At 39.4% G+C, this 15,963-nt stretch overlaps 1 protein-coding gene across 4 annotated transcripts in view; it reads right to left on the bottom strand.

Annotated features, from left to right (window-relative positions):
• Positions 1-2,662: 2,662 nt before the first annotated feature.
• MON2 (MON2 regulator of endosome-to-Golgi trafficking) overlaps positions 2,663-15,963 on the bottom strand; it is a 156,879-nt gene continuing 143,578 nt past the window's right edge. For 3 of the 4 annotated variants that reach the window (XM_048835935.2, XM_048835934.2, XM_048835938.2), the window contains 4 exons: positions 15,444-15,567; positions 14,488-14,695; positions 8,200-8,282; positions 2,663-4,057 (listed from right to left, as the gene is read on the bottom strand). In XM_048835935.2, coding sequence (XP_048691892.2) covers positions 3,894-4,057; positions 8,200-8,282; positions 14,488-14,695; positions 15,444-15,567 — 579 coding nt within the window. In that variant the 3' untranslated portion in view covers positions 2,663-3,893. Of the gene's footprint in view, positions 4,058-8,199; positions 8,283-9,186; positions 9,407-14,487; positions 14,696-15,443; positions 15,568-15,963 lie in introns of those variants that run through there. The other variant, XR_007354601.2, reaches the window with a different exon arrangement.

Genomic DNA, 15,963 nt, shown 5'->3' on the forward strand with positions numbered 1-15,963 from the left:
GTATTAAAAATTGGAAGTTGTGGCAATCTATGTTCTGAATTGAAATTAGGGTATATATTCACTTTTACTTATTAGATAAACTGTGATTATATACAAGCTCGAAGTCTTGCTCATATCGTTGCAATGTCTGAAATATGGAGAGGAGGTAAGTTCTCCTCAATATCTTGTGTATGTTCCTTTCAGTGTATCTGCAGGACTTTCACATTTTCACTCGTGGCTCCCAATCATTTTTTGGGAGGTGGTGGTTGTATTTAGTAATTTTATAATTACTGGAAGACATTTCCCACAGAATCTAGAGCCTTATAGTACATTGCAGGAAGGGAGCTCAAGAAGTTATCCTCATAAGGCTATAAGAATTACCTTGACTCCCCAGCTACTTTTGCAGATCCAGTACATTTTAGTGAATTTTACACTAAAATAAGTTAGGCTCCAACCTTGCAAATATGGATGCACATACTTTACTTCATGTGAGAGTACTGATTTGAATAGGACTACTACTCATGTATATAAAGTTAAACTTATACATATGTATAGTGCAGCTTCAGGGTCTACATTTTTACTGGTTAAGATATTTCTCAGAGGATGTACAGAACCTCCATTTCTAGAAATATTGATAAAATAAAAATTCTATGAATCCAAAAAGACTGTATCAGTGCTCCTGTATCCATATTTATTAGAAAACAAGAACCCTCAATAGAGGAAAAGAAAGCAATACTTCAAACGTAAGTAATACTAGAGTTATAAATGAGCAAGATGACATTGTAAAGAGGCTGACTTTCATCCACAGTGAAAAGCCGTCCTTCTAAATGAAATGCTTAAGTTGTTAGCTTTCATAAGCTAGTCATGTATATAAAAAAGGGTAAGAATGTCTGACTAGATTAGACCTCAGCTTTAAGGTGAGTTCCAGATGCCCTAAGAATAATTTGGTGACTAAGGGGAGGAAAAATAAGCTAATAAGTAGAAGGTAGTTGGTTTTAAATGCCTCTTAAAAGGTGTGCCTCCCACCCCCCGGTTATAAAGTACACTAAGTTCTAGAAACAAAGAATATAGACAAATAAAACAGAAGATGTTTTATACAGATCAAGCTGAAAAAAGTTCACTGTACTGAGCATATACTGTTATCCTTTATTGGGTCTGATGCATCTTTAGCCTGCTTTCCCAAATAAAATAAATAGGAATTAAAAACAATGAGCTCTGACATAGCTAGCTAAAATAGATAATTCTAAATTAAAAAAACCAAACCCCTCTCCCCCTCCCCCCAGTAATTGTAAGTAACACTATGGGCCCTGACCATCCTTCTACTGAAGTCAACAAGACCTGGCCCTAAAAAGTATGTTGCTTTCATCAATACTGCAGTTATTTTCAGATTTTCAGTTTTAGAGGACGTTCATTTGGTGTATAGGCTTCCATATTGTGGCATTTTGGAACGGCTTCTCAAAATTAGCTATTTTTACACTAAAAATGAACAAAAACATTGCAAGACCTACCCAAATTCAGATGTTAAGGAAAATATTTGGTTTCCTAATACAAAATTTGTGTTCTCCAAAGCTAGGGAAGAAACTTGTTTATCCAAGCTTGAAGACAGAATTCCATACAACTTTGTTCACTGAGAAATACACAAGGTTTTAAAGCCTGTTGTGCATTTATTGTAGTTTAAAATCATAGAATCACAGAACTGGAAGGGACCTCAAGAGGTCATCTAGTCCAGTCCCCTTCACTCAAGGCAGGACTTAGTATTATCTAGACCATTCCTGACATGTGTTTGTCCAACCTGCTCTTAAAAATCCCCAATGATGGAAAATGAAACGTAAAGGAAAGTTCACTCTCTCCTATTTTTCTATTTTTAAAATGAGAATAATAAATAATATAATATGGAGCATAAAACGAGCAAGCATTTCAAAACTGTGGTTGCATAGTACTATGCACTTACAGATTCTCTAATTCTGGCCAATTCATAATGAAACACTCTACTAGCAATTCCTCCAACTATACATCAATTCTAAGGTTACCAATTTTGGTTGGAAATATTCCTGGAGGGTTCATCATATGACATTATTGTTAATTAAAGATTAATATTTAATTCCTGGAGACTTCAGGACAATCCTGGAGGGTTAGCAACCCTAAGCTATTCACATAAACCAATGGATATCCTTTAACCTATAAAAGTGTATGCATGATCCTTGTTTTTAATATCTGCACAATATTTTAAAAGTCCGGAACCTAAAGTTAACCTATTAAATCCATAGGAAGTTGTCTGCCCAATTTTAAAAAGCACTGAGCAGTCAACTCCTCCCAAGGACCTCATCTGGTTTCATATAATCATAGAAATGTAGGCCTGCAAGGGACCTCCGTAGGTCATCTAGTCCAGTCCCCTGCACTGGGCCAGGACAATAGCAGCTACTAAGAATTCAGCACTTTGGAAAAACCAGATAGGTGCCTAACTGTGGACGTAGGATCCTAACTTTCGACTTTTATGGTTTTAAAGCTATGTTTTAAAGCGCTTCATATGGATGATAATAAATACCTAAATACAGGTGAAATATTACTGAAACAATTCAGTGAATAGGAATATAATATGCTATATCACAATTCAGCTTTATAAAGAATAGTACTCAAAAGTATTCTGCTTCAACTATGTAGTACATGAAAGAGAAAATTCACATTTTACTTCATGACAGAAAGTTTACTGCACTTCTAAATGAATAACAATCTTCAAAAATACACTTCTCATGGTTTATATCACGCGCACATTTTATACTTGAAGGTTAGAACAATTATTGTTTGGGCTGAAAAGACAGTACAAAACAGAGTGCTTAAGATTACTGAAACAAACAAAGAAAGTTACAGCCAAATATATCAGATATTTGAAATCACCTTTCTTGGATCATAATTCAAAGACAATGACAACTAACATTATGGGCAAAAAAGAGATATAAATCCCAAATATGAAACATTCTTGTAAAGCAGGACAACTACCACCAAAAACAAACATAAAAATGGATAGACTTACGTAAATGAATATGTTGAAACAAATATTTTGTGATGTGAGGTACGGTAGAGTTGGAGTGCTACAGTATATTTCCACATATTCAACTCATTTCAAATCATCTACTTTAAAGTTTGAAATCAGCAGATCATTGGCTATTTGCTGCTGTCTGTCATCATATGATCTCTTTGTTGAGATAAGATACATTCAAATAAGCAAAAAATTAACTGCATGATGAGATATGAATAACCATATCTGCCAATTATGAAGGCAAATTGTAAGTAAAAATGCAAGCATACAACTTAGTATTCATAATAAATACATTTTCAAGCATTTAACATTATCAATATTTTAAAAAGAATTTAAATAATAAATGCAACTATTTTATACAGAACTGTACCATTTATTATACACACAAGTTCATCAGTTCCCTTTGTTTACAAAGGCTGGTTACAGATAATCATATGGAATGTTACAGTACCATCTTGCATAAAATTTTAGTACAATTTTGTACTTGAAAAAAGGGTGCAAAACACCAGCCTAATAAATCTGACTGAATTGAAATACTTTTTTTAAATTACATCATTAACACATACACCACAAGCTATACATAAGCCCACTTTTCAGTCACCACTTCAATATATTGTAGCAAGTACATTAGGTTACAACTGATTCCATCTAGTCAGTTAAATTTATTAAAGGCTTGCACTGCTACTCACTCTGGAACCTTTGAGCTGTAAGCTTGTATGCATGAATTACAAAGCTCTTGTTAGTACAGTTGAAAGGAGATCAACGCTGGTTGCCAAGTACTAGTCACAAGAGATTTCCTCAGAGAAGTCTCAGTTAGGAACAAACATTCTTTTTTGGGATACTTTTTTTCTTTCAAAAATAAAAAAGTTTTATCTTTTCAAGACTCTCCATTCTGTACCTTGGGTGCTGGTGGATGCATGAAGTCCTTAAAGGGAACTAGTGCCTCCTTGAGAGCTGAACAGACTTCCGAGGATGAGCAAGTGATACATTCAACTAAAGTTGGGTACAACGCAATAACTTGTGCCCATGTGTTTGCATCAACTGTAACAGAAAAGTACAAAATGCAATAATGTAATATTGTTCATATTTTTACAGTAGAAAAGCATTTTTAATATGTAAAGAAAAACACTAAAAGCTATGCGACACCAGATTTTTACCTCAATATCTCATTGAACCCCAAATGGTATTTTTTTTAATATAAAAAGGGGAGAGCAGCTCAGGACCTCAACCACCCTGTCAAAATTGGTGCTACGAGGTGGAAGATTTGTGAGGTTGAATATTGGGAAGTGGGTGGTTTTCTCCTCTGGAATCTTTGTCTCTTGCACTGAAGTTCATATATCCTCTGAGAATTGAACGGGGCAGGACCTCTGTGCTGTCTGGGACCTACTAAACTCTCTCTTTTGGGTACATGTATAAATCATAGAATATTAGGGTTGGAAGAGACCTCAGGAGGTCATCTAGTCCATTCCCCTGCTCAAAGCAGGACCAACACCAACTAAATCATCCCAGCCAAGGCTTTGTCAAGGCAGGCCTTAACAACCTCCAAGGATAGATCCTCAGAGAAAATGTAAAGTGGCCTTTGGAGTCCTTTAATGTGTGCACTCATCCTGTGCTGTCAGTGAACAGTTTAGTACCATATTCTGGACCTCCTCTGGAAATCCTGAGAGCTGAAGCCAGGAGGTCCTCTTCAAAACTACTGCCTTAGAAATAGACTGAATGGCAGTATCAGCAGTGTCAAGAGAGGCCTGCAGAGATGGTATGGCGAGCAGTTGGCCTTCTACAATAATTGCCTGGAATTGCTCTGTGTGTTCTGCTGGTAGATATTCAATAAAGGAGTTCAGCCTGACATAATTTGTATGGTTGTACTTCACCATTAATGTCTGGTAGTTGGCGATTCTGAATTGTAAAGTAGCTGAAGATTATTTTCTACCAAACACGTTGAAGTGCTCTTCCACCTTGCCGTGTCCTAGAGCTCAGTGTCCAGCCCAAGCCCGAACATCTACACTGTGATTAAACAGCCCCTTAGCCCAACTCCCGTGAACCCAAGTCAGCTGGCCTGGGCCAGCTATGGGTTTTTAATTGCAGTGTGGACATATCCTTAGTGGCCAAGGAGTGAAGAAGGCATCTCCTAATGAGTTATGGTGGTGTTCCCCTCCCCGCGCCTCACAAAATTGTGTGAATTTCTTGTTGCATGGCACCAGGAAGAAGTCTATCCCTAGACAGCCATAGCTGAGAACTACCCGTAGGATAGGATAGCTCAGCTCCCATTTGTAGTCTTCACAGAAATGTCTGTTCAGTGATGCTTCGCAGACCTAACAGAAATGCCACTGAGATGTTGATTTGGTGGGTTATGCACCAGTTACAAATTTCATTGCTTCTGTGCACAAGGATTGGAATTGTGCTCCTCCTCAGCAGTTTACATAATATATGGTAGCTCTGTTGTCCATCATGTCTCTTCTGAGTGACCCTTGATTTTGAGTAAAAAATGACTGCACTTACATTGAACTGCTCTGAGCTCAAATAGATTGATGTGAAGAACAGGACCCTAATGGATCCACCTGCCTTGTGCCATGAAGTCACCATGGAGGTGAGCTCGCCAGCGTAACAGAGAGGCATCTGTGATGCTGGTCCTTGCGGGGGATGAATGCAAGCATACCTTGCAGGGATTCTTCCACTCACGGAGAGTTGACAGATCAGAGATAGACACCCTCTTGGACAAGCTGTGCTTGAGCCAGGCTTGAAGGCATTGGGAATGAAGTCTGGGATGAGGTCTTACAAACGTACAGGCTGCATATGGCCCACAAACTGCAGACAGGCCCTTGCTGTAGTTTGTGTGTGGGAAATTAATAAATATTTCATTAAAAAGTTTAAATTAAAAAAAAATCAGACTGGCAAGCTAGCTAATTTGAAGTTAACTGACACTGCAATACTCTGTCTCTAGCACAGGCAGCTGAGGAAAAAACTGGAGTGGCAGCAGGTTTCAGACTGGAGCACAAGGATGTATTAGGTGCAGCGGCAGACACTGCTACCAAACACACACAACACCTGAAGTGTGCTACTAAACACTCGCACACCCATTGGGACAACTACTTTAAGAACCACCTATTTATCAGGGATGGGGTAGATACACAAAGATGACTATCCTGCCTCACAAAGGAAGAGCTGACAGACAATGAAGGTATGTTGTGGCTTTGTGCGCAAGTTAACCATCTACTATATAAAGCTAAAGCATTTTCAGGTTAGTAGGTCTCCAGGGTTTAATGTAATGCATACTATGCTTTAGGATCATAAACTGGATAGAAAATCTCAGATACAGTGGATTCCGCTTATTAACAAACACTTGATTTCCAGCAAAAGTTTCCATTATCCAGAAGTTGCCAACAAATGGAAGGCAGGTTTGTGGGGCTGTGGCCAAGAAAGAAAGTGCTGGGACATGCGGGTACAATCTTGAGAGCGCATGGAAAGGTACCACGCAGCTCCATGTGTCCCCAGAACCACCATTCCCTGTGGAAAGCCCCAGCATCGGGGATGCAGCTCCCCATCCTGCTGCTAATCTGCCCACAACCTCCCCTCCCAACCCACAGTGCTGGGATTTTGGCAGGAGATACAGGCACCCCAATCTGTTACCTCCTTTGCTGGCAGCAGGTCTCTGGGTGCAGTCGGGTTTGTGGAACTACAGCCAGGGAAGGCACGTCCCAGTGCTTCCTTCCCTTATGGAAGCTCCACAAACCTGCCTGTGGCTGGGACCTTTCTACCAAAAAAAATTCTCAGTAGTGTCATGCAGTTGCTACTATTTGAATCCCATTAAGTCAACGTGATGGGACTGGTTCCTGGCAAAACGTTGCTATTAACTGGAAGTTGTTAATATCAGGACTGCTATTAAGTGGAATCTACCATATTTTGCTCTTGTTTTGCACATTATTTCAGTAATGCACTGCAGAAAATTTCTGTATGATTTTATAGACTTCCAGAGTTGGCAAAAAGCAGCAGCTTTTTAACAGTGTCCATTCTATTCTTGTTGAAAGCTTCCTTAGTTTTGTATTTTTCTCTTCTGTTCGTGCTAAAAAAATGTAGAGAAAGTTTTCAGGGAGTTTTCAAGTGGCACTTTAAGGAATGTGATCATGCCTGAAAAAAATGTGAGCCTCCTTGAAAAGTGACAGTTAAAAATGTGCTTCTGATTGGGGTAGGAGAGGAAAATAAAAGCAATTAGCCATCCAAAGTGATAGTTGCAAGAGTCTTTTTGAAGCTTTTCACTAACCAGGCCTCTTGTCAATTTCAGAACCCTTCCAGAATGCAAGAGCAGAGGGCATGAAAGGACAGCACAACACATGTAATATCCATGATAGTACTTCTCATCCAGTTCAACAGCTGGGAGTTTTAAACTATATGCCTTCTTTAGTTTGCTGTCTATTTTGAGCTCCCTGTCCTAAGAAAGTTTTTTCCAACAGCTTGAAGTTTTACTTTTGATTTTGGAATACAATGGTTAATTGACTATGGTGAAGAATGACCTGGATGTAAGTTTTCCAAGAGCAATGGTTAAGACTATTGGTGAACACTGCCCATAGGGACCAAAAATGTTCTAAAAGCAACAGGAGTTCTGCTCGTGTAGCCAACACTCAGAAGTAAAAATATTACACAGACAGTATCTTTAGAAAAAGTAAACTTATCCCTATCACGTTACATAAATGACTATCTTAATCTTAATGGACCTAATAGTGAATGAGAGCTGTAAGACTGAATAGAATATGGTTTGGGTAAACAAGAATCTAGCAAGATTAAGGGACGTAGACTACAATGGGAAATAGCTACAAAGATAGAATGACATTTTTTTTAAAGCTCTTATCATATTTTATAGGAATTATTTACCAAAAAATGTTTTAGATTAAGAAAGGGCATTGGTACAACAGCTGGAAGCTTTCTAGTCTAGTGATACTCTTTTGTAAAGTGCTGTGAGAGCGACTGATGAAAAGCTCTATATAAGAGTTAGATATTATTTTATGTCATCTACATCTCAGAGATGTAGGCTGATGGACCTATTAAAGAGATGTTTTAAAAATTTCTACTTTCTACTTGAAAGGGCAAATTAAGAATCTTATGGAGGATACTTTTCTTGGAAATAGCGATTTTTGCACAAACATATTACATCCACAATTTTGTTTAGACTTCTGATTAAAACAACTTACCATTTTCAGGCTGAGTTTTCTTAAGTGAATCTATTAGAGTACTGACAGCTTTTAAAACAAATATGATTTCTGTTACTTGCTGCCTACAAGGGGAAAAAATATAAACTATCATCAACTGTACAATTTCAAAAAATGTTTCCCAGAATATGATTCTTCTGTTGACTTTTATATAGCAAATACAAAACCAAGTTTTGAACAATAAAACCTTTGGGACACAACCCAGTGAAACAAAGGTTATTTAATGCTGTAATTAACATTCATCTTTAGCTGATGCCATTTCCCCACCTGTGACCAATTTATATTTAATTTAATTTTTAGAAATGTCAATATATAGGCCTCAATCATGCAAACACTAATATATGTGCTTAACTTCAAGCATATAAATAGTCCCACAAAAGTAATTTATTCAATCATGTACTCAATGGATAAAATTTGCAAAAGCTTTTGAATGGGACTGAGATGCCTAAGTTATTTAAGTGTTTGGGTAAAGAAGGCTCTAGCAAGATTAAAGGATGTAGACTACAATGGGAGATAGCTACAAGGATACAGTGAAATTTTCTTTAAGCTCTTATCATATTTTATAGGAATTATTTACCAAAAATGTTTCAGATTAAGAAAGGGCATTGGTACCTTTAAAAATTTTACAATATATTTATGTTCAGCTTTCTATTTCAACAATTATGGTATGAATAATGCTTCAGAATACTGCTACTTTGCTATTATTTTATTTTTAGGAACTTGATTATTTTCTCATCAACCTATCAATACCTCTACTAGAAATAAAGGAAGAGATGGTTACAGAAACTTGTATTTCATTGTCTCTGAAAATTGTACTACTATATGTTGCACTCCTGAACTCTGGGTAATAGCCCTGAGGATAACCGCTTCTTAAGGTCCTTCCAATCAAAAGCTTCCCAAATTTGGCATTGACATTTGATCTGAAACTCCCTGCCCTTACACATTCTTCCATAAGAAATGGTAACTCACCCTGTGCAGTAACTGCAGTTCTTCGAGATGTGTCCCTCTGTGTCCACACTCTAGGAGCATTTGTGCCCCTTGTACTTCCATGGGAGATTTTTCATAGCAGTGTCTGTTCGGCCTGAGCATGCGTGTTACTCCACCTTGTGCTCCATGGTGTTGCTATATAGCATTGCACAGACTAACCATCGTCAGTTCCTTCTCTACCATGAAGCCCCATGACAGGTAACTGCAGCAGAGCAGAAGGAGGGTGGGTAGTGGAGCACCATCGGGTCATACATCTTGAAGAACTGCAGTTACTGCACGGGATGAGTAACCATTTCTTCTTCCTCGAGTAGTGTCCCTATTGGTTCTCCACTCTAGGTGACTACAGAGAAGTTCCCTTTTAAGGAAGAGGCGGCTTTGGAGTCTAATTCAGTGTGTAAGAAAGTACTGCTGAGCCAAACACAGTATCAGAAGCAGAGTGGTGAATTATAGCATAGCATTCAGCAAATGTATGCATAGAAGCTCGTGTTGAGGTTTTAAATATTTCAATGATAGGAACATTCTTAAGAAAGGCTGGAGGTGGAAACAGATTTCAGAGTGAGTTTGTATGTCAGTGGGTGCTTCAAGATTATGAGATCGGTAGAACCAAACTGAGGTTCTGAACTGTAGTAGGGCATTTAACTGGCAGAAAAAGGTTGCACAGGCCTTTGAGGAACCGCATTGTCGTTGGGTGGGCTGATATAGCGTAACCTTCTATTGGAGGCTGGCTGCCAGATGAATGCTAATGGAACTCGGTGATAACCCCGAGGTCTGTAGTTCTAGAATGTAGTCCAGTACGTCTGGCAGCAATGCGGTTGTTGGTGCAATGTGTTTGAGATTGTACCAATGGGCAAATCTTGTCCATTTTTGTAAGTGTAGGGTGTAGACTGTTTTCTGCTGTGCAGTAGCCCCCTTTTTACTTGCTGTGAACAGGCATTTTCTATGCCCATGAATCACCGACCAGCCATGCTTTGAGGTGAAGGATTCTAAGACTGGGGTGAAGGATCTCTCCACTCTTCTATGAGAGGAGAGGAGGAGTGGCATGAAGAGTAATTGGGCAGAACACTGTCATCTGTATCAGATAAGGACACCATGTTTGTCAACTCTGGCCTTGTCCCTTTTTGAGTAGGACTCTGGATATTGGAGGAGTTGGGGGGAACGTATACAGAAGACCCAGCGACCACTGGAAGCGAAAGGCATTCCCCAGGGATCAATGATGCTGACTAGTTCTGGAGCAAAACTGGGTGCATTTCCTGTTTATTGCTGGGGTGAAAATGTCTACCTGAGTACCCATTGGTAGAATATGTGGTGAAGTATGGTTTAATCTATCTCCCACTCATGGTCTTGAGAGAAGTGCCTGTTGAGTCTGTCTGCGGTCACATGCTGAACTCCTGGAAGGTATTTTGTGATAAAAATCTGATTGCATATACTCCAATTCCAAAGCTTTATAGCCTCAGCACAAGGGAGGGGGATCTTACTCTTCCTTGCTGGTTTACATAAAACATTTATGACATGTTGTCAGTCATGACCTTTATGTTTTTGCCTCTAATTAGTGGCAGGAAACTGGAGACATGCGCATCTGCCTGCTCTTGATACCAGATAAACCCCTTTTTGAAGGCCCCAGACTCCATCTTGTATCCCCGGCCTCCATTTTGAATAAGCAAGAGTCTCTCCACTATTAGATGAAAGCTGTAGGTTATGTAGTACTGAAATTGACAGGGAAGAAGTTGACAGGGAAAACAGTGGTGGATAAAGTTGACCATGAGGTTGGACACCTTCTGGGTACGTTAGAGACAATGTTGCAAAGTGGCATGGACAACCTGCAACAAGGCAGTTGTTGATCATAAGACTAGGTATATTAGAAACTGTGTTACAAAATGGCAAGTAATGAGGTAATTTTGATCATGAAACCAGATATGTTAAAAATAAATGTTATAAGTGGTATGTGCTCTGGAGAGTTCTGACAAAAAGTTATTAGCAAAAGCAAGCAAAAGAACATGTCAATCAAGCCTGTCAGAAAAGGATATAAGAAGTAGTACAGAGGACATCAGTGTTCTGTTCATTTGCTTTGCCTGTTTGGTACTATCTATTCAGTCCAGTAGAGGGAAAAGACCAGGAGCAGTTCACTAAAGAGGGAAAAGACCAGGAGCAGGACAGCAGAAGAACATCAGAGAGGAATAATCTGAAGACTTATCATGAACAGTCAGTGGCCTGTGAATGACTGATCACCATAAGCAGAGTGCAGTCACTTAGCATCATGTCAAACTGTGTGGTAATATAGTTCTGGGGGGCGCTTCAGCCTGTTGTGTTGGGGATTTGTATTATTGTGTTAAGGATTTGTGTTTGCACCAATAAAAGGGTGATTTATTTTGAAAAGATACTACCTGCGTCAAACATTTATTAGAAGTCTGTATCCATGTCCTCCAGGAATTGCTTTAGCCACCCTGGAGATTCATACCTGATGGTTAATAGGTGGGTTGTTTTGAGGGAGCTTTTGGTAAACCCTGGAGGGGTCACGAGGTGAGCTACTGGGAGCATACCTAAATTCTGTTTCCAGGGTAACACTGAGTTCCAGGAGGAAGATATGCAGAGAAGTTTCTTGGGGCGTCCACCTACCCTGAACTGTTGGGTGTCTAGATGCGCACGCCATCCCAACAGAGAAGCATCTGTCATTATGACAGTCCTTGGGGGGAGTACAGATGAAGGGGACTCCCGCACACAGGTTGTGAGGATCTTTCCACCAACTTTACAGAACTGGGTATGGAAAGCAACATGTTGAGACTGACTGCTAAGCGAATAAACCATCCTGAGCTACCCTTAAATACATCGCATAAGCAGTCATGTGTGATCTATAGGGCCCTACCAAATTCATGCCCATGAAAAAAGCATCACAGACTGTGAAATTTGGCCTTTGTGTGTGCTTTTACCCTATACTGGACAGATTTCATGGGGGGGAGACCAGCATTTTGCAAATTGGGGGTCTTGACCCAAAAGGGAGTTGCAAGGGGGGGGTCCAACAAGGTTATTTTAGGGGGATCGTGGTATTGCCACCCTTTCTTCTGTGCTGTATTCACAGCTGGGGGGGCTGGAGAGCGGCGGCTGTTAGCCGGGCGCCCAGCTCTGAAGGCAGCACCCCCGCCAGCAGCAGCACAAAAGTAAGGGTGGCAATACCATACCATGCCATTCTTACTTCTGCGCTGCTGCCTTCAGAGCTCGGTGGCTGGAGAGTGGCAGCTGCTGACTGAGAGCCCAGCTCTTCAGGCAGAAGCAAGGGTGGCAATACCATACCATGCCATCATTACTTCTGCGCTGCTGCTGACAGCGGTTCTGACTTCAGAGCTGGGATACTGGCCAGCAGCCGCCACTTTCCAGCTGCCCAGCTCCAAAGGCAACACTGCCACAAGCAGCTGCACAGAAGTATGGGTAGCAGTACCGCAACCCTCGCTACAATAACACTGCAACTCCCCCCGAACTCCCCAACTCCTTTTTGGGTCAGGACCCCTAAAATTACAACACAGTGACATTTCAGACTTAAATAGCTGAAGTCATGAAATTTACAATTTTTAAAATCCTATGACTGTGAAAGTCACCAACATGGACTGTGAATTTGGTAGGGGCTTAGTGATCTATAATGAAACTGCCAGACACTGTATTCCCCAGGAGCCAGAGACAGTGCCTGACCAGGGTCTAAGGGCTGATTGGAATCTTACTGATTAAGTTTGCAGGGGACATAAACCTGTGCATTGGGAGGAGGCTGTTTTGCACAGGGGTCAACGTGGACTTCAGATTGCTCAATTGCAGGCTCAGCTTCAGGAAGAGTTCTATGGCTTCGTACATTGTCTGAGAAGTCACCTCCCAGGAGTGTCCTTTCCAAAGCCAATCATCTAGGTAAGGCAACACCAAAATTGCATTCCTTCAGAGATGAGCCACTATTACTGACATGATCTTTGAAAATACCCGTGGGGCATATGATAGGCCAAAATGGAGCACCCTGTACTGAAAATCATAGAAGTGTAGGACTGGAAGGGACCTCAATAGGTCATCTATTCTAGTTGCTTACGCTCAAGATAGGACTATGTAAAACTAGACCATTCCTAACAGGTGTTTGCCTAATCTGTTCTTAAACCTTCAATGATGGAGATTCCACAACCTCCGCCGGCAATTTGTTCCGGTGCTTAACTACCCTGACACAAATTTTCCTAATGTCCAACCGAAACCGCCCTTGCTGCAATTTAAGCCCATTGCTTCTGGTCCTATCCTAAGGTTAAGGAGAAATTTTTTCCTCCCTCCTCCCTGTAACAATCTTTTATGTACTTGAAAACTATTATGTCCCCCCCTCAGTCTTTTCTTTTCCACTAAACAAAACCAATTTTTTCAATCTTTCCTCATAGGTCATGTTTTCTAGACCTTTAATAATTTTTGTTGCTCTCTTCTGGACTTTCTCAAATTTGTTCACTTCTTTCCTGAAATGCAGCTCTCAGAACTAGACACAATACTCCAGTTGCAACCTTATCAGTGAGGAATAGAGTGAAAACTATTTCTCGTCTTACTTACACCCCAGAATGAAGTTTGCTTTTTTGCAACAGTGTTACACTGTTGAGTCATATTTAGCTTGTGATCCACTATAACCCCCAGGGTCCTTTTCTGCAGTACTCCTTCCTACGCAGTCATTTCCCATTTTGTGTGCGTGCAATTGATTTGTACTGGCCGACTGTAAAGCATAGGAATCATTTGTGGGATGGGTGGATTTCAATGTGGAAATATGCATCCTGAAGGTGGAAGGCTGAGAACTAATCTCCTTGATCCAGTGATGGGATTATTGTTGCAAGAGTCACCATTCTGAATTTTTGTGCCTTGACAAAGTTATTGAGTACTCTTAAATCTAGGCTGAATCTTCAACTACCACTCTATCTGGAATAAAACCCCTTCCCCTCTGCTGTGTAGGAACTGGTTCTATAGCACCTAGGTGTAGAAGGGGGTCTATTTCCTGCAGTAGCAGCTTCTCATGGGAAGGGGGGATGACAGGGAGAAGAGGAAATTATCCCCAAAACCCACTTGTCCATAGTGATGGACTCCCAAGCCCACTGGAAGTGGTAAAAGCGGTTCCCAAAAGGAGGAAGGCTGGTGAAGTCTTGCACCTAGAGTGGAGCACCCATATGGACACTACTTGAAGAACACCACAGATTTTTTTGGGTCAAATTATATTCTTAATTATAAATAAATTTTTTTCTACCATAATATATTGGCATGTTTGGTTTTTTTGTTTAGTTTTTAAACAGTACATACCGTGGAAGAGGACACTTGCCACTTAATCTTTCATCTTCTATGTAGCGATACAGTACATCCTGTGATCTTTTCAAGAGTACAGACAGTGCCATTCTAGAGATGTATCCTTCCTGAGGAGTTGTGACTTTATTACTGAATGAAAACTGAAGCAGCGTTTCAAAGCACATCTTAGAAAATTCTTCTCTCATTCGAATATCTATTTCTGCTTCTGTCAAAGTAAAATAATCTTTAATAGTGCAACAAGCTTGGTAAACATACCGTATTTTTTAATTTCAATAGCTGCCTTAATCATACTTACAGTATTTAAAATATTTACAAATACTGTAAAGCACACATTTTGAAAAAAGATAGCAGTACAGCCATTTTTAAATAGTACATAAAATTCAGAAACAGCTGCATATTTTCAATTAGTGTTTAACTTAGCTATTAAGCTTTAATCTAAAAGCAATGTCTAGTCAGTTACACCCCTTAGTTTTATCTAGGTCACTTAATTTCAAAGAACAAGATTTTTTTTTTTTTATGGATTGCAATTGCCTGAAATTATTACCAGAACCTATTTTAACTTGCATGCTGGAGACCAAAGTGAGTGGGAAGTGGAGGAAGACAGTTTAAACAAACAAACAAACAAAAGGACTCAAAGCCTAGGTAACTACAAAGACAAGAGTGCATCCTTAAAAAAAGATATTTTCCCCAAGATGCAGAAATATTACCAGAAAGTTGCAAACAAAATACTATGCATTCTTCATAGCATGAAAGTTATCCCATAGATTTAAAAATTACAGTATTTGAGATCACCTCTGTGGGCTGGAAACTTATTCATGATATTGGTGAAAAAGTAATACATGCAGTTTAAAATCTTTGGTAAAATCAGTATTGTAATATGCACATTTTAATTTGCCTTCCACAGGATTTTTACACTGTTTTTATATCTTTTGTTTATAATTCAGGTAACATACCCGTAAATGAGGATGACTGAGAATGTATTGAACCTTTATTAAGCATAGTCATTATCTGACCAACAAATTCCTTGGGAATAAAATTAGCATATGGCAGTATCTCTGTGCTGATGAGCTGCACCACCTAAAACAAATGAAATACATTTAAATTTGTTTTCTAGGAAAAATTCAGTGATTAAAATTATAACTAACACTTAGAAGACATATATAAACTTAAAGAAATGGAACAAGATACGGAAAGTTATAGTCTGGATGCATTCATTAAATGTAACAAAGCAATGTTCAAATAAAGCATGAATAATGGTCATGCTCAGTGAAACTTGAGAAGCAACATCTTTTATATTTACTATGCTTACTGTTGTAAAATTGCTAATACAGGATGGCTAAACTTTTCAAAAATAGGATCTTAAAATTAGGCTTCTAAATTCATATTTTAGGCATCTGCCTGATCTTATGAAGGGCAGATAACTCAATAGATCCCACTGAATTTTGAAAATCATTGCTGAAATGTTTACTTCAA

The sequence above is a fragment of the Caretta caretta genome, chromosome 1 (genome assembly GCF_965140235.1).
Source record: "Caretta caretta isolate rCarCar2 chromosome 1, rCarCar1.hap1, whole genome shotgun sequence".
In the NCBI taxonomy this organism is placed as follows: domain Eukaryota; kingdom Metazoa; phylum Chordata; order Testudines; family Cheloniidae; genus Caretta; species Caretta caretta.